Source organism: Rhinolophus hipposideros (genome assembly GCF_964194185.1).
Source record: "Rhinolophus hipposideros genome assembly, chromosome: 5".
Lineage (NCBI taxonomy): Eukaryota > Metazoa > Chordata > Mammalia > Chiroptera > Rhinolophidae > Rhinolophus > Rhinolophus hipposideros.
Genome location: NC_138051.1, coordinates 9,454,797 through 9,482,405, shown reverse-complemented (window position 1 = coordinate 9,482,405; position 27,609 = coordinate 9,454,797). Strand labels below are relative to the sequence as shown.

General features: G+C 32.9%; 1 protein-coding gene across 1 annotated transcript in view; it reads right to left on the bottom strand.

Moving 5' to 3' along the window:
• Positions 1-27,609, bottom strand: part of MDGA2 (MAM domain containing glycosylphosphatidylinositol anchor 2) — an 811,488-nt gene that overhangs the window by 2,626 nt on the left and 781,253 nt on the right. The window contains exons 15-16 of the mRNA XM_081048257.1: positions 14,163-14,293; positions 2,599-2,704 (exon numbers count right to left, since the gene is read on the bottom strand). Of these exons, the coding sequence (XP_080904383.1) occupies positions 2,599-2,704; positions 14,163-14,293 (237 nt within the window). The remainder of the gene's footprint in view (positions 1-2,598; positions 2,705-14,162; positions 14,294-27,609) is intronic.

Sequence of the window (27,609 nt, the reverse complement as noted above, 5' to 3'; positions counted from 1 at the left end):
ATGAAACAATTTTTGTATATGGAGAACTTTTCTTTTGGTTTTATTTATCAGCATCATTTCCAAGACAAGTGAAAGTTCAGAATATAACTTGGATATATGATTAGGCACTTGATAAAATAAACATTTGCAGATTTAAATTGATATAAATGCTATAAAAACTTGTTCAGAAGATATTTGTGTGTGTTTGTGGCCGAGGTCAACCTCAGAGTTCTGCTAGCCACATAAAAGCATGTACACAGAACATTCTCAGAAATCGCAAAAGCTCAGTTTTTTTCCCCCCAAACTTCCAGAAATCCTTAAGCTTAAAGACTGAGAGAAAAATTACTCTTGATGACAACTGGGGAGGGATCGTTATGGGCAGGGAAATTAACTACTACAAATACTGTATTATATATAGTTAGATCAGTCCAATCTGTATCAATTAAGTAAATAATTTTCTGTTTAGTGTAATTTTTAGAAGCATTATGATGTCCATTCTAACTGAAAAATCTCTTCTGCCCATCTGCCTTGAAATTCTTTCTATAGTTGGTATTTTGTCTAACGCCTCACGTCCTGGAGATACTTTATAGAATGCATATCTTACGTAGGAAGGCTCACACAGGTAAAACCAACAGTTCATTAATCTGGCTTAAGTTATAAAATGGCTTTCACCTAGGGGAGAGCTGGGTTTTGAAAATAAGAGACACACAATCTCAGTTTCTGATGGTGTGGGTAACATTTATTTAGTGCCCGAGAAGCATTGGGAGACGGAGCAGTTAGGAAGAGGCTTTGGACCTCCAGACTGGTTTGTACCAGAAATTAACATTAATTTTATATACATCAAACACTATTGATGTAAATAAACTTAATAAATGATAGTTAAGTAGATACAAATGTACCAATACTTTCTCATACCAAAGAGCATATTTTTGTTTAATTAGGATTATTTGTTTTCCTTGATTCATAGAGGCTAAATAAGAATAACTTTAGTACATGTAGATATATCTCATTTAAAACACACATATCTCTGGATTTAGTAATTTAAGAAAAATGAAAATATTCTATTGTGTAATAATAAAGTCCCTCTGGGTTTTCATAGTCGTTTCACTGTGGTTACTCTTACCATTTCTGCTTTCTCCTTAGGGAGTAAAATATGTTCTCTTGTTTTCCTCATTTGGAAAGTTTAAGTTAACTTATTAGTTTAATTTGTAATGTTTCCCAGTATTAAATTATCAAAATGTATAAAATGGTAACTATCTTCAGTTAATATGTTTCTATCACTGATTCATGTTGTGAAATTCAACAGAAATCCCATGCCCCTTTGAGGAGAAAGCATGTTTTTTGTGTGTGTGCATTTAACAAAGCTACTTCATTTGAGTGCAGCTTACTGGTTTTCTAAAGCAACATTAGCCAGACACAGGGAGAAATTGTACTAACTCTGTTACTTGAAATGGTAAGTGTAATAACGAGAAGATAAAACCAAGAGCCAAACGGCTCACTGTTATACACAATTTTAGTTCTTGTCTTTTTACAATGTTTATAAATGGAGTCAATTCAGTTCACATGAGTAATCACTGGGTAGTTGTACAAATTTGACTTTCAACATCTAGACTGATATAATTTCTCACTAAAAATACTCAATTAACAAAGACTGAATTGCTCTAGACTCATACAAAATGGATTATAATGCTCCTTTTGTATGTTCTAAATAATTGATGTTATTTTTATAAATTTAGTTTGATTGACCCCTCTTTATATGACCACAAAATTGAAGTTTCCAGAGGGTCCTATGAAAACCCTTCAATTGGAGGAATTTTTAACAGGAATGATTTTTGATTTCTCAATTTCAAATGGATTATATAAATGTGAGGATTTTGAGAAGCAGCCCAATACATAATTCTGATGCTTCTTGCATTACTTATAATTTTTATTTAAACCTCTTTTATTAAAAAATGTATTTGTGGTGAAGAATACAATTTGAAGATATCATTAAACTATAATGTTCAAACCAGAGTAAAAAAGTGAAACCAAATTATTAAAGAATTGAATATAGTGCAGGTAAAAGACGATCAATTATACCAGAAAAAAAAAAAAAAAGCTACTCCTTTACTTAGTATATATACTAAGTCTGTTCACAATATTGAATTTGTTAAAATGCATAGCAAAAGTTAGAACTAGGAAATATCTTTATGAACTGAGGGAATAAAAACAGCTACATCTATATAAATATGTGATGAATATATATATATATATATATATATATATATATATATATATGGATATATATATATATTAGCCAAATATTTTCCTAAGAGTTAAAAAAATCTGAAATTAATAATATGAATTAAAAATATTTTAAAATATTAATTAAAAGTCAAAGTGTGCTTGCCATACACATACCTAAATCAAAATTACTTTTATTTTACCCTAGGTTAAATAATCATACAGTACGACTTAATATTTTGATTTTACGATATCTTCAAAATTTTAGGGTCTCCTATATAAGAAATTCTAAATAAACAAACTAAAAATAAATGTTTTATCACTTGAATATATTAGCTTAATAGTAATTACATTACTTTAACTTTGCATCAAACCAATTTATGAAGAGACACTTACTCTTAGTTGTTAGGTCTTGTTTTGCACATTCTCCTTCTGCAATTGATACATCATCAATGGCAATGTCACCTTCTATTCCAGGACCTCGAATACCTTCAAAAATGAGCTAAAATATGAATGAAACAAACCTAAATGTAGAGCTCTAATTTGCTGAATAATTTCTACTGAGAAATTGAGGAGTGAAACCTAAAATTGTCACCAATCTCAGGCATCTTTTATTCTTGAAGGTCTTCAGAACTGTTACTTAAAAAAAACAAGAGTATCTTAACAAAACAAATATGGGGATCTTCTTTGCATAGTATTAGTTTTTCACAGCAAATGCTCTGTGTTGATTTAAAAACAAACCCACACTTAATTGAATAATATAACAAAACAGTAATTACAAATGCTATTACTTTTTCACTTTCAGGGATGAGGAAAAATTTTTGTTTGAGCAGTATTTCTCTGAAATAGATTTCCTCTAAAGATATCTCATAACACTGTTTTTCTATAAATATTTTAAGGAACGAAGCAGTTTTGGATTCTTTACAATAGTATTATGTTTATTGAAGCCTCGAGCAAGGATTTACCATCTCTATGAAATTGTTGGATCTTTTGCAAATATGGGGAATAGATTCCTTATATTCCTCAGGTGTTGTAATGTACCTCAACGATTTCACTTTTGGTATTTTATTTTTAAATACTTGAATATATTTATGGGTCTACTTATGTTGAATGTTTAGTAGCCAATCTTTGAATTTCCAATATCTAGAACAGTGTGGTTGGCACTGAGGCTTGCTACACGAATGTTGAAAGAATAGATGAATGAAATAATCTCCCTTTATTACTAAATTCTGGATACAATTACAATATAGGGAGAAACAGCAAATTATTAATATTATGATAATTATAGCAATTATTATTTCATTTTTACAGAAGCAAGACTCTTTCTGAATTTACTCTATAACCTCACAATTATCCGCTGCTTCCAGCAAAATCTTTTATTCCTTTTGATACTAAAAGGCAACCTATGCATTTTGTGATTATATTCCCAGAAAAAAATTCTACATGTAAAAATTAAATATCTTGCTTGGTCTTTCCAAATAAAAGTTAGCTTAACAAAGAACTATTTCAACAGCAAGCTGATGAATGCATTTTAATAGAATTTCTAGCCTTATTTTATTGCAACAATTTAGAATGAAAGTCAATACCAAAAGTTTGTGTGTGTGTGTGTGTGTGTGTGTGTGTGTGTGTGTGTGTCTTTGATAGTATCTTAATATGGCTACTTAAGGTAAATTTGTAGTGATTTTCAGAGAATTTTGATATCCTTTAAGAAGGAACCTTTGATCCATTGGTCTCTGTGCTATCATAATTTTATCACTTCAACTCTCCAATTTGTAAACAGAGAAATTAGTTATCAACTTTTATATTGAGTCCTTGTTCTCCACTTGAATAAAGTCCATTAAGGTAGGAAAACTTTTCATAATTTGAAGGAGAAAAAAATTGAGAATTTTTTCTTACTATGTTTAATTCCTGTAGAGAGGGTTTCCTACTTACTTATGTCGAGATAAGCATGTTAATAGTGTCCAAGCCATTTATTTGAAAGCATCCAAAATGTCCTGTATCACTGAAGCCACAATAAAATGGCAGACCAGTGTTAAAATATTCAGAACCAAGTTGGCAGTATATGAATGCTCAGTCCTCAGGATCGGCAGTAAAGCATTACTTTGTCCAGAAATAATGACTTACATTTGACTTGGGGTGTTGTTTTGGAAGGTATGTTAGAAGTGGCTAAGGACTCTGAGAGGACTAGTAAAATCACAAGTTAGGATTCAAAAAACAAACAAACATTAGTATAAACATTCAAGAGAATGGAATATGAAAAAGGAGAAGTCATCTTAATGGCTGCACCATTTTTCACCTTATAGATGCACCATGATTTATTTAACCAGTTCCTTATTGTTATTGCTAGACAGTAGAATTATATTCAGCTATTCTGAACAAGGCTGAGATGACTACATTTTGAAACATTTTACACAGAATTATTCAGTACACGTGGATTTTTAAGGTCATTAGAAGCTACTGCTATCAGAATCCCATGAGAAGGCACTATCATTTTCCTAACTATGTGTTTTTAAGTGTTTTGGGTATTTCCCTTTCTTTTAATATGTGCCACTTACCTGGTAGAGAATCAATGTTAGAGTAATCTTAGTGATTTTCCCACCCTCTTCTTTTTGTTAATTATGTGATGCTGTCTTCTTTCTTGAAGATAACAACACAAATGGAATGTTATCTTGGAGAAAGTCAGAACTCATAGATTCATGCTGCTGTGAGTCTCATTCCATAAAACAAAACATTCCCCCTTTGGCCACAAGGCTAATACTTTACTGAATGCAAGTGGAGTGCTGTCATCACAAATTTTTCTTTTATGCAGGTGTTTTAAAGGATCGAATTGAATCAAGTATAGATTTCTGCCTCTCAGTCAAGTTTTAATTCTGGAAAGAAGCAGGAATACGAATGTATCAGTCAGGGAAATTTGGTTTGGTTAAGAGGAAACCACCTCAGTCACCAAGAGTTTTAATTTCAAAAGATGAAGTGAGAAGGGAAATGGCATATAAACACTGCTTGCTGTAGAATACATGGTTTGCAATGTAGCCTTGGCATAGACAAGGGGATTGCATTCCCATGGACTTTGTGTGAGAAGTGAGATGTTGGTGAAAAGGCTAATACATGGTAAGGGTAGGTTAGAATGTTCTGCATCTGCCAACACTTGAAATTTGAACAGAAACTGAAATCATAAACCTTTATTTGGGAAGAATGCTCGAGAAACAGGCTTGGGAGTACATGGATTTTCCATCTTAGCTCTGTAGAGGTGAGCAGATAATAACATTATCCACAATTTTTAAAATTTAAAGTACACAATCATTTTCAATGAGGTCTTGTTACTTTGAGTGAAGAATCAATATACAATAATGGGGTTATAAAAAATCAAAACTAAAATTTATAAGTCATCAAAATAATTCTCGAACTTTTCAAGAATGCTTTCCCTGGTATGATCCTGTCATTACAGCATTTCAAAATTTCTGTTACTGACTTTAAAGTATGAAACACTCCTACTTTCACTATTAATTTATTGTTTCTTCCCTTTTATCTCCCTCCCCTTGCAGCTTGATTAAAAACACAAGGTGGGATCCAGGCTTATGCTAAAAACAAAAGTCCCCAAGCAGAGAGGTTGTGAAGGATACTGCCACCCTTCCTTTGTGGTCAGATTGAGAGGGGGTGTTGAGGAGCCTTTCCAGGTAAACATTAGAGACCATTGACTGGCGTAATTTAATAAGCACGGGGCCACATGCTGGCTGTATGTTGATTGTATGTGTGTAGTTGATTGAACAGCAAAGATACAAATGATCAAAGTCAAATTTTCACACGTTCAGAGATCTGCCTATATCTAGACTATTCTTTTATGTGAATACTTCATTCCTTGATGACCTGAATGAATCGTTACAGTAATAAAAGTTGACTGATTTATAAATCTATTATTTACATTTACCTGTATAACTATGGATAAAAGAGTCTGTCGCTGAATAAAGCAAGCTGATTACTTTCTATATAAGCATAGCAAGTGTTTTATATATTGTGTGGAAACACATCAAGGGATTAGTAGTAGTTATTACCAGAATGATAAAAATACTTTCTGACAATCAAACTCTTGGTACAGTTATAATTAGTGTTTTTTTAGTATATGTGCTGCCGAAGCGAGCACTAATTAGTGTTTTTTAATATTTATTTGTAATCTTGTGATGACAGAAAATCTAATCCAACAGGCCAGAGAAATGTTGTAGTCTTCCTCAGGGTCCTCTTGGAATAGGAAGAAAAGGGTCCTGAGCAGTATGCTTGTTTGTTTCCTTTAAATTTCCACAGCAGTTTACTATTGAGAAGATATAGATCTTCACAAATAAATATTTATTGCATTGTTTTCTTTATGCTCTGTACTCCATCTACAATTACATTTTTGAATGATTATAACAAAATTGTATAGATTCTAATAAACTCATCAATGGCTTCTAGCCTAAGACCTATAGGGGTACATTTTTCTTTATATTGTTTTTGACTGTGAGATTGATATCAGAAATAAAATGCAAAGGTATTACACTTAAATAGTGTACTTTGGCCAAACTTTCAAGTGTTTATAAAAATAAATCCTTGGTGACAAACAGCTTTTTCTCAAACATAAAAATGAAGAACTATAGCAATTAATTATAATATGTATCTCAATTTGGAGGATGTGATCTGCATGCAGTGAAAATAATCTGAATTATATTCTCTTAGAGAAGAAATGCTCTCTAATTGAATAGGTTAAATTATATCATATTTTTATGATGTACCATCAGGATTCTGACTCCTATTACATTACAGAGATAAAACCATGTTCCATTCCTCTTTTGTACTTCCGAAATGTATTTGCTTTAATTGCCATGAAGAAGAAATTAACGGTATCTAGTTACTAGGAGAAAAATGTTGAAGTTTAGGTCTCCTAAAAGAGGGTTCAAATTATGCAAAAGCTGTTCTTCACATGTAATCATGTTGATATTATTTAAAATGGTTTTCCTCACTGAAATGACAAGTTTAAAATTGTGATATTTTCACAGTGTGTGTATGCAATTCAGCAACCTCTCAATAGGTAAGCAAAACTGCATAGTCAGAAAGTTAACTCTTGGTGGGTAAATTCAAGGGGAAATTTTGAAAAAAAATATATGTGGAATTCTGTATTAGAATCATACAACACAAAATTATTTCATTGACTGACAGTTTCTTACATATAATTATTTGAAGCATATACATATAGATGTTAACACAGAGCTAGAGATATAGATGATCCTATCAAAACTTGTGTTCAAATATATTTTCTCAGTAAGAGAAGAAGAGTTACATGTATCACTAATGTAGAGAACACATCAAAGCATACAGTAATATTCTGATCATCTGACGTCAATGTTAATGCTGCCTTCCACAAACGTTCATACTATTATTTCTTCCTGCCAAGAGATACACGACTTCTGATTATTATTGCTAAGGCAACCACAAAGCCTAAGAATGCAGTTTGGAAACTGACAGTATAGAACACTTCAATAATCTTCAGGATAGAAATAAATCTGAAACTATTAATTATTCATTAAATACAAATTAACATGAATAAGTTTACCATTATGTTATTACTGGTTCGGCAAATAATTGGACTATCCTGAACAAATCCAAAGGATATCTGAAGAGAAGCAACATTATAAACTAGGTGGGTAGCCTTAGCTTTTTCCCTGGGGGAAGCTTTACAAATATTCACAGTGAGTTTAGCTTCAAAAGACTCTGCTAATAGAACTTGCTGGATGCATGTCAATTGACTGTCAAAGCCTTTAATCTGAAGTAATACCATGAGAGTTTAACTGTTGGCAAAGACAGAAATAGGTCACCCTGGGAACTGACTGGAAAATGTTCTCAATGGTTGCTTTAGGAGACATCATCACGACTATATAATTGCTGTGGAATTTGACATAGAATGCCAGATATGTGTCTACGTGAGCATGTGACATCTACTTAGGAAGACAGTATTTTCCAGATTAATATTAGTCTTAGATAAATGTAAAGGCAGGATGATATCATAGGAACACTATACTCTCTTTTCTAATCCCTGTTCAATGCCAATGATTTGTGTGATTTAAGATCAATTGTCTCAACATCTATTTACCAATCTTTAAATGAGGTTATAAGAATATAACTAAGAAAATAAAAAGACAGTATTTTTGTGTCATTAGCTTTCTCCTAGAAACATTTAAAGTATACTATAAAAGAAGTAAAGTACAAAAACAAAATGGTTAAATGTTTTCCTTGGTGTAAAATATAAAATATAAGTGACATTCTAAGACTAACACTATATTAATTTTACTTTTTTTTTTGAAATGTTGCCCTAATCCTTCCAAATACAGCAAAATATATTTTCATTGTTGCACTGATCATGCTAAATTAATAGAAAAAGAGTCCCAAATAAATTTTAGTATGATAAAACTTCTATTTTTCCTGCAAAGCACAGCAGAATAATTTTATTTTCAGCTAAGCAAACTAATTGGATATACTCAAAGGACTTTGTAAGTGGTTATTTTTAAAAGGGATTATGGCTCAAACTAATTTAAAGGCATGTAACTCCAAACAAATAAAACAACATAAGTGTTAGTGAAACAGAGACTCAAAATCACTTATATTTCATTTAGAATTCCAAGAGGTAAGAGATATTCTTTCCACTTGAATTAAAGACATCCTAGAATCCCACAAAGCTACATTTGAATAATATTAAAACTTGTCACAACTTAATTTATATGATAATATATTCTATACAATTGTTATCATGCTTTCCTGGTAGGCATTACATACCAAAGCAAGTATTTTTTAACTTGTTTCAAAAAAGGTTATAAACAACTTTTGAGTTAAAAATACTTAGTCTGAAAAAAACTTCAAAATGAGAAACTCAAAAACAAAACAAAAACAAAAACAAAATGGTAGGATGATGTACTATTTCATGTTTCCTTAACAATCCAGATTTATGAAATAAAAAAAGGTCCTTAGCCAGTGGACCTAGAAGTATATTAGGTAATGAAAGAACATAGATATCTAAAAGAAAAATATGATTCTATTTATCTTTATTTTCTACTAGAAATTTAAATAGCTTAGAAATGCATCAATCCAAAATCTTTAATTCTTGATTTGCTTCCAGCCTAGATAGAATAACAGGAACCAGATGTATCTTCCCTTCTGAAACAACTAAATAACTGAACAGAATTTATGAAATTGGGATATTCAGGACACTAGACATAAGGTAATGAAGAGCAGTGATTCCTGAGAGATGGGAATCAGATAAGGTGAGCCCAACAATTATCCCATCCAGAATTTGCAGACCATGAAGCAAGCAGAACAAAGAGGGAACCTGGGAGAAAATCTGAGTTGAGGAATGGAGCTGAGATCCCAAGGCACCTGGAGTGTGCAGGGTAGAATGCCAGCAAAGAAAGAGCTGCACAGAAAGAGATCTGCAGGTACTCACAAAAGTACTGATCAGGATATAAATGTGAGGAAACTACCCAAGACCTAGAAGAGAACTGGAGGGATATATTTAAGGTTACAGCACCCAGCTCATACAGGACTTGGAAAACCTCATAATTCATGGGGCATTGCTAGAGTAGTCAGAAGATTCATCCCAAGTTGTGAGAAATAATTAACCGTATACCAAACACCACTCTGCTCTCACCTAACAAATCCTAAAAGCAAGATCAACAATAATCAAATTGTTTCCAAGAAATTTTCCATCCCCAATCCAGTTAAAGAATATTTACAGAAATACAAAAATATCCAGCATCTACCAAGGAAAAATGCACAATGTCTGGGACCCAATCAGACTACCAGACATGCAAAGAAGTAGGAATATAATTATTTTTGTAATGAGAAAAGAAAATCAATCAAGCCAATCAAGAACTGACATAGTTGTCAGAATTAGCAGACAATGACATTAAAACAATTATTATAACTGGATTTCATATGTTCAAAACATTAACTAGAGACATGGGCAATATTTTTTTAAAGACCTAAATTGAGTTTATAGAGATGAAAAGTACAATGGCTGAGATGAAAAATACACTGAATAGCACTGAGGGCAGATTAAACATTTCAAAAGAAATGATTCATGAATGTGAAGACAGAACAAATCTATCAAAAAATTAGAAAAAAATTGAAAAATTAAAATCATTAATCACCTGGGTAACACCTTAAAGGGGTCTTGTATATGTGTAATTGGAGTCTTCCAAGAGGAGGACGGGGAGAAAATATTTAAGAAACATTAACCATGAAATCCTTACATTTTATCAAAACTATAAACCCATAGATCCAACAATTTCCATGAACCCCAAGAACATGAAAAAAAAAAGGAAACTATACAGAAGCACATCACAGTTAAATTGCTCAAAACTAGTGATAAAAATAAAACCTTAAAACTAACCAAAGAAAAGTCACATTATATAGAAAAATAACTATAAAAGTGTCAGCAAATTTATTCTTGGAAACAATGCAAACAAAGACAGGGGAACAGCAGCCTTAAAGTTCCAAAAGGAAACACTAGAATACCATACTCAAGAGGAAATATCTTTCAAACAATAAGGGTGAAATGGACTTTTTCAGAAGTACAAAAGGTGACAAGAATTCGTGTTTAGCAGACCCACACTACAATAAATGTTGCCTAAAATCCTTTAGGCAAAATAAAATTGATACCAGATTGAAACATAGCTTTACAAAAAGGAACAAAAAGTACCAGAAATGATAACTATTTTGGGCACCAACTAGGAAAATCTAGTCTGATTTCTTGGTTGGAATGAGGAGAAGAGCTCATTATAGTTAAATTATCCCAGGTCTAACACATTGTGAATAAAACTTTATTCGTTTGAACGTTCTGGAGCATCTGCTTTGAACATTCTTGTAAATCTCTTTTTGTGAATGTAATATGCAAATTGCTGAGGCTGCAGCAAACTTGTCATTAGTGTGAGTTGTAAAAATGTTTCACTCAGAATTTACACTGACCACACACTGCCTGGTAACAAAAGAGTAACACAAGTCTTAAAATCCCTTCTTTTAATCAACATTTCTGGGAACGGAATGCAATGGCCTAAGATCAGCTAGATCACAAAGAAAAGCAAGTCTTTTCTAAGAGATTGCATTGTGAAACCTGGAGCTGGAACGCTGCCTCTTGTTTCTTTCCCTTCTGGAACCCCTCTCATTACTCATAAGGGCATTCTCTTCAGGATTCTGCCTGCTGTAAGATCCTGAATAAAGAATTCATTCACTTGAAAAAAACAGAAGAAAACAAAATCTATACTTTTTCTAATGTGAAAATGAAAGAATAAAATAACTATTTGCATAAATGATATAATAAGTTAATATCTGCCTGTAGATCATTCCATTAATCCTGAATAGTGAATCATTTTAGTTAAGATGATGGTTTTACTAATTTCCTTACCACCTTATGCAAATTTCTCAAGCATGAACACTCTCTGTAATGATAGGTCCACTGGACTCAACCTGCTTTCCAGTTTTGAGTATCACTGTCTTTAAATTCTGTGGGCACCAAACTTGCCTGGATCTCTTTCCATTTTAAAAAGACTACACGATTGAACTCCTCTTCCAGAGTCCATGTAAATAATTGGTTAGTGTTCTGCATGGTTCCATTCTTTAATCACTGCTCATATAAGTATACTTTTCCTTGGAAATGTCAACCACTCCCACAGTTTTAGGTACCACATAGAACGTGATGACTCAAGAATACCTATGTCCACAAAGCTTCAGATAAAATTATACTGTCACCTTCTACAGATCTTTAAAGAGATATTCCACAGGCGCCTTATATTATCATGCCCAAGACAGAAGTAGCCTATTCCTCTCTGAAGCTTTATCTCTTTCCCTCTACTTGTTATTTTAGGGAAGGTGGAGCATAAGCACTACCCAACTGTTCCTACTTAGAAAGTTCTTAGTCATTCACGGCTACATCCCACATCCCCAACATAAAAATGTCCTGCTAGTATTTACACCTAAATGTAATCTGGAAATCATTCATTTTGCTTTCAACCACTTTCCTAGGGTTTTCCTTTTATGTGGATCTTACAATGGTGTCCTATTTAATTTCCCAGCCTAATTTTAGCTCCTGGAACTCGAGTGTTGTAGCATGTCATCCCCTAGGTAAAATCTCTCAAAGCCTCCCCATTGCCGAAACTCCTCAGGTTCTTTAAGCTCACGTCACACTAGTCTTTGATTTATTTTAGTGACCAAATTCCAGGTAAATGTCTTTCATTTTCTCTGGCAAATCCTGTGGTATATGACCTCGATGTCGCTGTTTACTCTGCTGCGACATAAATGTGAGCCCTTTCTCTACTTTGCAATCCTCTCTTCAGTTCAGGTTTTGACTTACACAATCCACTTTTCTTGACTCATCTCCACACTCTTTTTCACTAGGTATGCTCACAGAAACTTGTGCATAACTCTGTGACTGCAATCATTACAGTATGTGATGTATGTGTTTAAATATGCATTTTTAAAATTCTGAGGTAGATAATAATTTTTAAATCTTCACGCCTAGCAATGTGTCTAGCACACAGTAGTGGCTCAATAAGTATTTATTGAACTGTTGTCAATGACAATAAATGACTGTCCTGAAGGTGTTCAATAAATATTTATTAAATTGATGTCTATGACAATAAAGGATTATCCTGAAGAAAACTTTAATGTAACTATTCTCTTAAATATTTATTGTATACATATTTAATGATTTTATGTTGGCAAGGCAGTCATGTAGGAAGCAAAAATATGTCTAGAGAAACATCAAGTTTTTAGAAAGAAGGGCTCTTTGATGTCTGTATTGGTATGCACATTTTAATATTTAGGTTACTTTTATCAGTAATGGTTTGGAGTTCTGTCTCTCAAGTTTAATTTGATTTAATGATATATTGCCATGGATTCAATTTTCACAACCGTATTCTCCTTCATAGAAAAAAAATTATTCTCAGGGTCTATGACTTGAATAGTTTTTATGTGATTGTAGATAATAAGCTAGTCTTACTTCATTATTCTTTACTATTGTGAACAACTGTATGCATTTTTATCATTCTGGTTAGATTTAGAAGTGCAATTTCTAGATAAAAGCCATTAGAATTTTGTAGATTACAGGAAAAGGACATCCTAGGAAAAAAAACAAAACAAACATATTTGAGCTGTCAGATTTTCCATACCCTTACTGTGTATGCCATGAAATACATCTAAAACTCACCAATAGGAAAGAAAAAAAAAACTCAGCCTAAGTATACCATATATATGTGTATTATATATATGTGTATATATATATATATATACACATACATATATAATACAGTTATTAAAATAACTAAAAGTACATTATTTTCTCCACTGAAATAGTTTCATGAAATACTGTTTCTAGCCATAATGGCCATTGTTATAGTTATTAAAATTTATTTTATATATTTGCAGCTAACTCTTAATTCAATCTAAGCTTATTTCTTTTCTATATAAAAACAAAGAAAAATAACTTGTTTAAAGTTCTCTGATTTTGAATTCAAAGTGATAATTTGTTATAAATGATATTACCTCAAAGAGAAACAGTTTCCTAAAGTATATAAAATTGCATCAAGTATCAATCAAATTAATTGAAAATTGATTATGTAGCTTTTATAAGAATCTATTTTATTTGTCTCCAGACAAATAAACAAAATGTGCAAGTGTGATTTTATAGAAATGCATTACATTTTCTCCAGGTAAATCATCTGATGGACTATTATTCAAACAAATTTTGATAGATGTTAATCAATAAAGGAAAATGACATTTTTCTTTATAAAAGAGCTTTTACAACTAAAGAGAAACTTAATCATATGATTTTTCTGATACCCATACAACAGAATTTCTGAATATTCACATTATCATGCTTATTCAAGGCCTGCCTTGAACGTTATTCTCACATACAGCAATCTATCCACAGAAATAATTGTTTTCTTACCTGAAATGAAGTAATTGGATATATATTAACATGAGCCTCATTCCATCGTTGTCCTTTATTCCCACTTGAAGACCACAATGGATTCTCTATCTTTGTCTGTCCTTTCAAACGTAGATAAACATTTAAAACACCTAAAATTAACAAAGACATTTTATTTTGTACATGTGGTTTTGTTTCAACTTTGTTCTCCTTGACCAAATACTTTTAAAAATGAAAATTTTTAGAACACTCTAGTGTCTCCTCCTCTCTTCCCCGCTCATTTCCAGTTTCACTCTTATGATTTTGGCATGTGAGGCAGGCCTCCAGAGATAACCATGTCCTGATCCTTAGAACCAATGAATGTTACTTGATATGACAAAGAGATTTAGCAGGGTGTGATTTAAAGATCATTTTTGGGCGGGCTATTCCATAGTATCCATATTTTTTCTTTTTTTTTTAAATTAAAGATTGTTAGTCAAATTACATAGGTTTCAGGTGGACAATCCTGTAATACATCATCATCACTTTGTGTGTTCACCACCCAGAGTCAGTTCTCCTTCCATCACCATATATTTGATCCCTTTTACCCTCATCTACCACCCTACTCACCACTTACCTTCTGTTAACCACTAAACTATTGTTTATGTCTATCAGATTTGTTTCCTTGTTTGTCTTATTCCTTTGTTGCTTTCAGTTTTGTATCCCACATATCAATGAAATCATATGGTTCTCAACTTTTACTGACTTATTTCGCTTAGCATAATAATCTCAAGATCCATCCATGTTGTCTCACATGGCACTATTTTATCTTTTCTTATGGCAGAATAGTATTTCATTGTGTATATATACCACAACTTCTTTATCCAATCATCTATTAAAGGACACTTTGGTTGTTTCTATGTCTTGGCCACCGTAAACAAAGCTGCAATGAACATCAGAGCACATATATCTTTACGGATAAATGCTTTCAGATTTTTTTGGGTAGATACCCAGGAGAGGGATTGATGGGTCATATGGTAATTCTATTCTTAATTTTTTGAGGAACCTCTACACTGCCTCCCATAGCAGCTGCACACATGCGATGGAGAACAGACAGCCTCTTCAATAAATGGTGCTGGGAGAACTGGAAAGCCACATGCAAAAGAATGAAACTAGACTGCTAGCTGTCACCACACACCAAAATTAACTCAAAATGGATCAAAGACCTAAACTTAACACCCGAAACAATAAACTGCATAGAAGAAAACATAAGCACTGAACTTATGGCCCTTGGGTTCAAAAAGAATTTTATGAATTTGCCTCCAAAGGCAAGGGAAGTAAAAGCTAAAATAAATGAATGGGACTATATCAAACTAAAAATCTGCACAGTGAAAGAAACTACCGACAAAATAAAGAGGTAACCAACTGAATGAGAGAAGATTTTTGCAAACAATGCCTCCAATAAGGGGCTAATATCCAAAATACATAAGGATCTTGAGATTGGGAAATTATCATCTAGGTGGGTAATAAATGTAATCGCATACATCATTATTAGATGGAAGTAGAAGAAGATTTGGTACAGATAAGGTCATATGAAAGAGAAGATACTATGAAGCTGTATTTGAAGATGGAGGAAGGAGCCGCGAGCCAAATACAGAGGGTGGCAAATAAAATATATTCACATTTTAAGAAAGGAAAAAAAAAACTGTATTAAAATTGTAATACAATGCATGAAGCTACTACTGGTAGCATTCATTTGATTAATGCCATCTTTTGAACTAACATCATACTACACATTGCTACCGTAATTCAATTCAACTTTGAAAAGTACTACATAGATAACGTCTCTTAAAATGTGTACATTTTTTGTTGGCATCCCTGGTATAAACCACTTCTAGAAGCTAGAAAAGGCAAGGCAACAGGTTTTTCCCTAGAGATTTCAGAAGGAATTAGCCCTGCTAACACCTTATTTTTAGCCCCATTATACTCATTTTGGATTTCTGTGCTCTAAAACTGTAAGATAACACATTTGTGTTGTTTTAAGCTACAGAGTTTGCGGTCACTTATTGTTTCAGCGGCAATAAGAAACTAACATAGCATGTAATCATGTACTGACTTACTCAAATGTGACTCTAATTAATTGTGTTGCTTATATTATCAGTTAGCATCTCTTTTTCAGTTTACTCCATCCAAGTCTCATTTTTCTTCTAAAAGAATTACTTGAAAATAAATGAAAAATAGCTTTGTCTCATAATTGTATATATCACTGTCAACAGTTTCATGTCCTGCACATAGTAATAATAGTAATGATGATGAAACACTTCCTTCAGATAAGGAATTAAACCTCTCAACAATTCTATGAAGCACTGTCCACTAGAGGACATTTCTCCAGGGCATAATTCTAACTGCTGAGGAAGAACCTTCTGGTTTTCTTATGCTCAATCAATATTCCTGATCACTCTTCTCCCAGGACACTGACCTCCCCATTCCTGTTCTGCTGTCAACTCCTTTAAGGCTGCTATGTTGCTATATTGTAAGCCTTGGGTTCTTTTAGTCTTATAGGAGTACAGAGTAGCCATCAGGCAAAGACTCATGGGGAACCCCATACAAACTTCTGGAGTTAATCCTGTATTCCTCCCTTCTTTCTGTTACCCTGACTCACAGATTCTAACTACTTCAGCTGCCCAGTGCTCTGATCTCTGCCTCCTGAAATTTATCCTTCAGGTTTTCAGTGCACTTTTGTCTCATTCCGTAGACGTAAGACCACACATATTTATATAATACACATATGCATAATTATGAATACCCACTTTTTAAACCACATCAACGACAATGACAAAACTGCCTTCTTCACATCACAGCTGCCACTTACTAGCTAGGTGATCTTGGCTTAGTGTCTTAATCTCTTTATCTCAGTTTCCTCATCGTATAAGTGATGATGATAATAGTAACTTGCCTAAGCTTTTTGTGAGAATTAAAATGAATTAAAACACGTAAACCACAAATTATGTCTCTTACATGGTCTTCATATGTTTTATTATCTATCAAGATATTCAAATAAGATTTCCCTGTTTCTCTGTGATGCATTGAATTATATTAGTACATTTCTTAATGTTGAACTACGACTATATTACAGGAATAAATTTTACTCGATAATGGACTACTATTCTCTTATTATGGTTAAGTAGCTAGTTTGCATTTAGGAATATATGCATATATATATTTATATATAACATTCTCCAGTTTTCTTTTTTTGTTTTTTCTTTCTATGTTGCATTTTCACTTTTTGCTTCAGAATCCATTATCTTCTATCTTTTTTCCCCATTAATGTACGAAATAATCTCCAGCTTGTCCTCTATAGTACGGATTCATTTTCCATAGCGTGGATTCGGTTATTTTGTTTCTATTCAGGTATTGCATTATTTATGATGTTACATGCTTTTCTGATTTCATCAAGTGCCCCTCTATTTCAGTCTTTTATCCAGTTCCTTCTTTTTGTTGGGCCATTATCGTAACATCTGTATCTTTTATTGTTTCATAAAGTTCATCTTCTTATGTATTTTGTTGAAAACATAAAACATATACTGTACAAATTTTATTTTCACCTGAAATTTCAGTAAGTCTTTTTCAGCAATATGTGCTTTTTTTACAATGTGCATGTTAGCTACCTTTTACACTGTGAATCTTTGGAACCTCTCTCTCTCCTTCATTTTCTTTCATTTTATTCATCCTTAAATATCTTCGAATAATGCTAAGTCATCCCATGGCATTTTTCCCAAAACCACTAATGGAATGTATTTTATATCCACACAATGGTTGAATTTTGTTAGCTTCTCCTCTAAGATCTAAAGCTGCAGGACAGGCTAACTGAAGTTTCACTACTACGTCAAGATTCGACAATCTGAGAATAGTGGGAAAGTATTGATGTGCTTGGGCCATTTACAAGTTGAACTTTCTGAGATTTTCCCACTATGCTCGGGGAGCCACTGTGGCAGGGAAGAGCTTTCAGAATTCATCTTTCTCTTTTCATGTTTAGCGTGACTCAATTTTTCTTGCTTGTTGGTGCTCCTTGTGCATCAGAAAGGCAGCTGTGTGTGCCAGAAAGAAAAGCCGCTACAGAACATTTTCTGCTGTGATGTTGTTACCTTATATTTTTGGACATTAATCCACAACAGGGAGTAATTCCCAGGAAATCAAGCTCAGATGAATAATAAATTGTATTAAACACTAAAGAAAGTAATACTTTTTTTGAACCTATTACTTGTCATTGGACTAACAACATGTTATGTAGCCATATACCTTTCATAAATTATTTTTAAAAAAATAGTCTGTGTGAATGAAATAGGAAAAGAACTCCTTTATTGCATGGCCTGTGTCTACTACAGCCTATGGCTATGCTAGTAGGTAGGAACTTATTGGGTTGAGCTGTGGTAGTCTCTGCCAATTTATCATTACACTTTACTGCTATTTCAGAAAGAAACATAGCAGTTACCTTTCTCCTTTTTAGCATTTCTTAAATGTAACTGCTTAGCTTCCCTACCTAGTAGAAGCCCATCAATAGTTTGCATTTAATGAATGAAGGATATACCCACGCTAAGCTACCAATGCTGTTCATTTAATATAAAAATGACCCGTAGATGCTTCAATAAATATGAGGTGCTAATGTAAATAGATAGCAGTGAATGAATTACTATTTTCTCTGGAAGTCTTATTTTTCTTGGGTAGCATGAACTGTTACTTTGATAGAAGTGACAGGAATCACCTGTCATCAAATCAACACATGATGGAAATTTTTGTTAAGTCTTAATAAAATGATAATAGTTTTCTCGACCTATTAGGTGTAATTAGACTAACAAAGTAGTGTGTATTATATGTCTTCTGGAATTTATTTAAAGTAATACATACATGCTTTAATGAAACATTAATATATATGTTCTACCATTGTTATATTAATAATAATAGGTTAGCGTATTAATATTAAATATATTATTTTCAGGAAATATGCTTTGCCTGTGAGCATGTTTACATTTTTAAATTAACATTTCCTTTTTATGTATGTAATATAATTCAAACTTGAATCATTTCAGTTTATACTGGGGATGCTAAAAAATGTACACACATTTTAAGTAATTTTACCTATGCTCAAGCAATAGTTCACTGTAATCAGAAGTGTCTGCATGCTGATGGTAGCCACTTTGAGCACCTCTTGTAATTGTAGAAGTCAAATGTAACTTGTATTCATCTTTTGTTATCGATATATAGAGAATATTATAATTTTAATAGTTTTTTCCTTTCTTAAAATGTGTATGCATTTTTTGGCACCCTCTGTATTTATTGTACATTTATTAAATATGTACTATGTGAAAAATATTTGTACTAGGTCTAAAGAACCTAGGTCTGAATTATCCCACATTTTGAATTAGTTTTTGAATAGATTATATGAGCTACATTCAGTGGTGGCTAGATTTTATGTAAAAGGGCAAAAATTACCTGTTTTATAAGAAAAGGACAATAGAAGTATAGCTGATTGAAATAAATTCTTCCAAATACATTATAATTTAATTCTTATTGTTGTGTAAAAAGTATTAATCATATTCCATTATCCAAATCAATGAATACAAACTATTGATGTAATGGTCAGTTTTAGAGATGATAACAAAAGCAATCTCCATAGACAAATGATTTTGGAAGATTGTTTTCCCAAGAAAGTTCACAGTTTTTAAGATTACAAAAGAGAATTCAGTGCCAAAAGTTATACAAACTTCCATCCAGAGCATCTTGATCAACAAAATTAGAACTTGTGAAACAGAATAAAGTGACTCAAGAGAAGTTAGATTCCGCAAAGCTGATTCAGCACATTATTGTAGTAAGAAAATTTCCAAGTGAATATGATGGATTGTGTTAATACCCTTTAAAAGTAATTTTAAATTCTCAGAGGTATTGTGTTGAAGCTTTAGTAGGCATCAGATAGCAGTAGGTATGAATTTAATCATCCCCAAGGATTCTCAAATGCCATACAGTTCCATGACATAAGTTTGAAATTGCTAAGAAAAACGTAACTGTCTTTATCTTCTCCTTGGTTTTCTAATTCTCCTGTTTTGATCACCACTCCTGAGGAGTCTGGTGTGAGAGCTGTTTATCTCGTGCTGAAAAGTTGTAATCAGAAGAGCTAAATGACCTAAGTGTTGCTTTATCTCATGAGCAGTGAGAAAAATTTGGGGATTATTCATGGCATTATGCAACAGCATGATTATTTTTATGTTATTTCATATAAATTATTGTATAAAATTTATTGTGCATAAATTGATTTATAGTAATATTTCCTAGTTCTTTTCTTTCATTAGGTCCTTAACACAATTATACTTTTAACTATTTTACTATAACTATGTATTTTATATATTTTATGTAAGTAATTTAAATATAGGTCCTGAAATATGTGTTCATATTTCCTACAGATACTTGAAATTACCAAGTTCATATAAATTAATTTGTAATTTAGTTTACTGCACGACATGGGGATTACTTGCATATAAATCACATTTTTATTCTAATCAGTAATACAGACTCATTAATTTGAGTTTCACATTTCATGGAAGATGAGGATGTGCCAAAATCATCTAGCTTGAGGCAAGAGCTGATAGGTAATTGCTAGTACTATTTGTTTTGTACACACCGAGAAAAAGGGGAAATTACAAAATCATTATTTTCTCCTTGAATAGAAATGCCTGCATGCATCCATTGTTATTTTTTCAGTAGAGTATAATTGCAATGATATCTTAAATAAAAAATGTCACTTCATTTTCTCCAGGCAGGATCGTGACTTCTTGTACCTAGCTGAATTTCTACATAAGTATAGAGATACATTTTCCTAAAACATAGCTTTCCTCAGGCTATTTCTCTGGTATATGTCAGATCCCTGTGTAGACCTTGTCACTCTCCCTCTTCTGCCACAAGAACATTCTTGCACCATGGCTTCTTCTATTTCTCACATTCTCTAACCTTTCCCTTCTGTTTGCTACTTACCTCTTTTGGAGGATGGTTTACATGTATTCTCTTCTATAGAAAAGTTATTTTAACTGCTGTTGTCAGTGTTGTCTCCCTTGTGAATCCATAGCCTGGGCCTGTCATGCATTTTGATGTGTGTTACTTTCTGACTTTTAATTTATTTAGCAATTCATTACCCAAATAGATGATAAACTATTTGATGAGTAAGAACCTTTACCATAATTCTCTTTATTCTATAGAAACTTAAACAGTACTAGGCACATAGTATGTACAATTCATCCGAGTGAACAAAAATGAGTGAATTCAAGACCTAAAGGTAAAAATGCTCATCACGCTAATATTATACTTTCAATGAAGTTACTTTAAAAAGTTTGGCACACTGGGTGAGAAACAAAAAAGTTAATCCACTTTCTGACCATTCATTCATTCAATTGATGCAATAATAATATTGTTTATTAATTACACTAAAATTGAGACTTGTATATTTTGAAACAGCAGCCTTCTCAGTAATATCATTAATTTTGTTCAAACATCCTAACTTCTACTACAGATTGTCTGAGGGCCCATCACCAATGAATAATTAAATATAAGGAAAATAAATTTTGGGGTATTTGGTGGTTTAAAACCAAACACTTAAAAGATAAATGAACTAGATATTACATAAGGTCTTGATAGTGGGTGACAAGTGTCTGTAATAATATTTATAAGTGGTAATAAATCATGGCTATGTTCTTTCCGTCCCCCTTTAAAATATATATATATATATATATATATATATATATATATATATATATATATATACACATATATATGCTAATTAAAAAAATGTTAAATTTTTATGAATGTTTTCCACTTACAGCATTATTTTCCTACTGATGACACCGGTACTATCAATATTAACTATAACCAGTACTTCACTGAAAACACTGACTAATTCTTAAGGAAAAGAGTGACTTAATATCAACTATTATATAAGAGCCCACAGTTTGGTAGCTATTCTCAATAGTTAAATGGAGAATACTAAGTAACCTTATCTATTCTCTCAGCCAGCTGGGGGTTGTCTTTTGCAAGGAACTTAATTCTGAGAATTTATCAGAACACCGGTATCTCAAAATTACATATTTATTCTGCTGATATTCTTCAATAGTCAATGTAATAGAGGCTCTAAAATAATGGTACCTTATCTTAAGATTTGTTTTTCAGGTTCAAACTGTCTCTCTATGGTGTCCAAACTTAGAGGGAAGAAAAATACGTGAGCTGATTTCTTATTTGAGGGACATAATTGAGATATAAGCAATAATCTTAATTTTTAAACTCAAGTCAGAAGAAATACAGTTTTTGACCAAAAATAAGAATAAAAATCATATTCCTAAAACCATACAAAAGATTGCAACCCTTGCCTTGTCTATATCTTGTATAAAAACATTTAAGTCCCCAGTTTAAAATCGTTGGATGACAGTACCAAGAAAGCTTCAATCAAACTCTTGTTAAAGGACACTTGAGATATCTTATTTAGAAAAATTTAACCAGAGGTTAATTACAGATTCATTAAATTCTACTTCTACATTCCATTCGATCGTCACAAGGTGACATATCTGGACCATAATATTTTGCTTGCAACACAAATTTTATTCTCTAATGTATAATGGTCTATCAATATATAAATTTTTTATTTGAAAACAATTTATATTTTTCTGAAAGTACCAAGTGAAGATGTTGCCTATTATATTACTAAGAGTGTTTTTATAAAGATAAATTTTCCTGTGAATTAATTGTTAAGAAATATGTGACATTTTTGCTTTCCTCTATGTGCTGGCTGTCAGAGCACAAAGATTCAAATTCAAGTTAGGTCAATGAAGCACTTGTATTTCCCCATCCCCCAAACATATCTATAGGGCCTTGGTGAAACTACTTTCTGTTTCCAATCTAAAATCCATACTTTTAATTCCCTTGTTTTGTTACTCTTCTAGCACACTCAGAAGCTGAAGTATCTACTTTGGAGAATTTTCTTTTAATCTATTGATCATTTGTTGTTCCAGAGGATCAAACATAAATAAATCATGATTACTGCTCTCAAGTAGCCTGCAGCCTAGCAGGGGACAGGTAACAAAGATGATAGAGGTATGAATCAGGTGTTAGGGGAACAGAAGGTACAGGGAGGATAGGGAAGACTTTCAGCAAATGTCCTTGAGATGGCTTTTCAAGGAAGAATATGAGTTACTTAGATGATTAAAGAGGAAAAAAAATACATACTTATTCTATCATACAACTTAAAAATATACATTTATTTCATAAGTATTTATGAGATGGACAAATAAATATGTATATTTGTAGGACACCATGTGATGAGGAGAGAAACTGTTTCCGCTCCCCCAAGCAGGGCAAAGATAGATACAATACAGCTTGATTTTGGGAACTTCATGCATGCCTGGGATATGGAGCTGCATCAAGGACAAGACAGAGAAGCATAGGTCCTTGAGGTCCTTACGTTACTGGTTTTAGAGTCTTAGAGAATGATCTTTTCCCCAGAAAGGGGGGCCAAAAAGACAATAAGTTAGCAGGATAATTAAGTAATATACTCAAAAAGAGATGGAGAATAACAGTGAGCATTACATCCTAAAACACATTTCAAAATGCTGAGGACTGATGTCTCAATCTCCAACCTCTCCAACTCTCACTCATCAGTTTCTGTTTCCACTCACCACTTTCCTAAAACTATCTACTCTGAAAATGCAACACTTGCATTTATTTTACAGAGAAAATAGAGACTGTTAGGCTGGCAAATCTCATGCCTGTTTGCTGTTCTTGCATTTAGGAATGTATCAGAAGCCCTATTCTTACTTCCCACCTCAGTGGAAGTGATATTACATACCTTCTTCACAGTTAATTCCTTTACCAATGTTCATAATTCTCATGTCTTCAAATAATTTGCTTCCTTCTAATTTTTGTATCGCTAAACTTACCCTTTCTATTAACTCTTATTCCTCTTAAAATAGGCCCTTCTACAACCTCACATCTCTCTATCACTTCTTCCTCACACTCAGCATTCATGAGAGTGGCTGTCATTAAAGAATTCTTTTTTCTTGCCTCCCATTTATTAGCATTCTAGAACCACTGCTTTATTGAATCATTTTATCAAGTTCAATGAATATATTCATAAGTATTTTTTGTATTTTTCTCTTTAATTTCTTGGTATGATATGATTCTTATATCTCACATTCGTCTTTCTAGAAATAAATGAAGTACAGCGTTTCCCCGAAAATAAGACCTAACCAGAAAATAAGCTCTAGTATGATTTTTTTAGGATGACATCCCCTGGAGATAAGCCCTAATGCGTCTTTTGGAGCAAAACTTAACATAAGACGTGGTCTCACTTTTGGGAAAACATAGTACATATTTTACTGATGTTTAATAAACTTTAGTTATATCCATTGGGTTCATAGAAGGTTCAATTTCTTTTCAAGAATATTAGAAATTCAAATGACTGATCAAAATACAAAATGCCTACTAGTCGCTACAGGATTGCTGAAAGAATCTTATATTAATGTCCATAGTCAGATATTGTATTGTATACATATAAATCAACAGTTACTTTAAGGATACATGTTATAGCTTTCATTTATTTTTTCTTCAATCAATTTTGATGGAACATTAAACTAACAGTAAATTGTACCAGTGTGGCAGACAGCCTCAAAAATGCCTGTCAATGATTTCAACTTCCTAGCATTAACACTCTAGTGTAATTGCCTCCCCTTGAGTGTCGGATGGAATTATCAAGTCAATTATAATAAATAGAATAGGGCAGCAGATATAGGATGTAACTTCAGAAATTAGATTATAAATAGTCTTGGGCATGTGTTTTCTCTAACTCATGGATTGCTTGCTTTAGAGGAAGTCTGCGGCCATGCCATGAAACAGTTCTATAGAAATGTCCACTTGAGGAGGAATTGAGAATGGCCTCTGATCAACAGCCAACAAGAAAACAATATCCATAGTCCAACACCTGTGAGGAAATGAAACCTGTCAAAAATTAGGTGAATGGGCTTACAATTGCATCCTCTTCAAAGTGAAGTCTTCGATTTGGACTGCAGACCCACCTGACAGCTTTTCTGCAATCTCAGGAGACGCCTTGAGCTGCAGGCACCCAGTAAACCATACCCATATTCCTGACCCACAAAAACTCTGAGGAATAAATGTTTGTTGTTTTCAGTCACACAATTTGGGAGAAATTTGTTACGTGGCAATAAATAAGTAATACAACATATTCAATTATTTCAAAGAGGAATTTCTCATCCAAGTAATGTATAACTGATCACTCATTCTTTGTATTATAAAAACAATATGACTCTTCTCAATGGTATACTATTAATTAGTCACAGTTAAACAGCAAGGATTATTTACGTTTACTCAAGAACTAATAATTGCTCTTAGGCTATCACAAATCTAGGACAGTCTTTTGAATCTGAATTTCCAAAAGAACCAATAGGACAGATAAATTAATTTGTAAAACCAGTGACAATAAATGCCTCCAGGTTTACAGATGAATGAGTGTCTTAGAAAAATATTTGCAAAGATGAAAGGTTTCAGCTCCAGGCAGCATCTCCGCAATGAGGTACCTCATCTGGTCCTAATGGATTAGTCAATATCTGGAACAGATATTTCACCTAGATTTTAGTAAGCAGCATGATTTAGCTCTGCTGAAAGGGACACAAGTGACCTGATACCTGTAACCTTCAACCATCTGATGAAGCAGAGAAATGACACAGTGTTGAGAGTGGTAAATGTTTGAGAACATGGAAGAAATGAAGAACTACCTTCTCCCTGACACAATCAGAAGAAAACTAGCAAAAGTCAACTGGACACCCATTGACAAGAAAAGGATAAGAACAATGATTGTGTTGTAACTATATTAAAATTGCGTTGGGTAGCAGCATAAGTATGCAGAAATTTTGAGAGGAAGCCAGCCTCATAAATAAGGTAAACACACATTTTACTCATTAAAGTAATTCAAAATATTGATCTTGGAATTATTTATTTAGAAAGCAACTTAAAACAGTAATCTCACAATAAATAAGATGGCTTGACAATAGTATGGACATTTATTTTCTTTCATAGTTTAGGCCATAGTGAACCTACAACTACTTCTTTCCAACTGCTTTTTCTGTCTATGTTCTGTTTCTCAGTAGTTTTACCCACTCCTGTAAGATTTATTTTCCCAAATCAAAGATCTCATCACGCTTACTGTCTGCACAAAATCTGTAATGTCTTTCCCCAACTATGAAATTAGCTAAGCTTTCATGACACTCCTGGAAGTCTCCCTGCAGAGTGGGAAGCAGGCAGTCTCTGTGTCCAGCTTCCCGGCTTATTTTCACGGCTTTGCTCCTTATTAGCTATGATAACTTTGATGGGCATGGTAATCAACATTTTCTGTATTTCAGTTTTCTTGTGTATGCAACAGAATAATGATTTTAATGAGCCGAAATGTTCATTGTGAAAATGAAGAGAAATAATTCATGACGTGTTAGGAATAGTGTCCTGATGAGTATCACTTTACGACTGCTATTTGAAATTTAAAGTTACGTAAGATTATGGGTGGCTACCATCTGACAGAAGGTTTTTCTATATGTGATCCATTTCACTTGAACAACAAATTTCTGAAGGAGGAATTATTCCTTTTTTACAGATGAGGAGTCCAAGATCCAGACATTTTACATGACTTCTCTAAATTCTGAAGTGACTAACTGCAACAGCCAAGTTCCAGCCCAAGTTTCCTGACTTTTTACTGCACAAAGCTATCCTGCCCGACTAGTCACCTATTGCTGCTCTACGAAGAATACTGGTTAGTAGCACTGGCTAGGAGTTGGACTCTCAGTTGCTTGCAATTCATACCGACTCTCTGATATTAAGTTTTCTCCACTGAAAAGATGGTCAGTGATGCTCATTTTTATAAAATTATTAAGAGGATGGCTTCACTTAGTATATTAGCTGGTATATATCATATGTACAATTTGATTCGTTTATAAAATATATATTTTCATTATTGGTTTTACTTATTTAAATCAAAACACTTAATGCCATCCTAACTTCTCACATTTTACTTCCTCAGTCTTCCTTGAACTCATCTCTGTCTATTGAAAATGTACCCTTCTTTTGTAGGGAAAGGTGTCCCTCTGTTCCAAAGCATTGCCTTGTTATTTAACTAGATACAGAGCTACAATCCGTGTGCAAGCTCTGTGGAGCTAGATGTGCTTCACATTCAGAATTTTGTTTTAGAAAGTAGAAAGAGTGCATGTCATACATATTACATGACATCCCCTGCAAGGATCTGGAACAGAATCCATAATTAAACATAGTAACATTTTTGCTGCAAATAGTATAAATGTTCACATGCATTTGAATAATTAAAGACTATATAAATAGGCTCATATCAGATCAGGTCATATATTTTCACACGTGGAGATCAGGCTAACATACACAGCTAAAT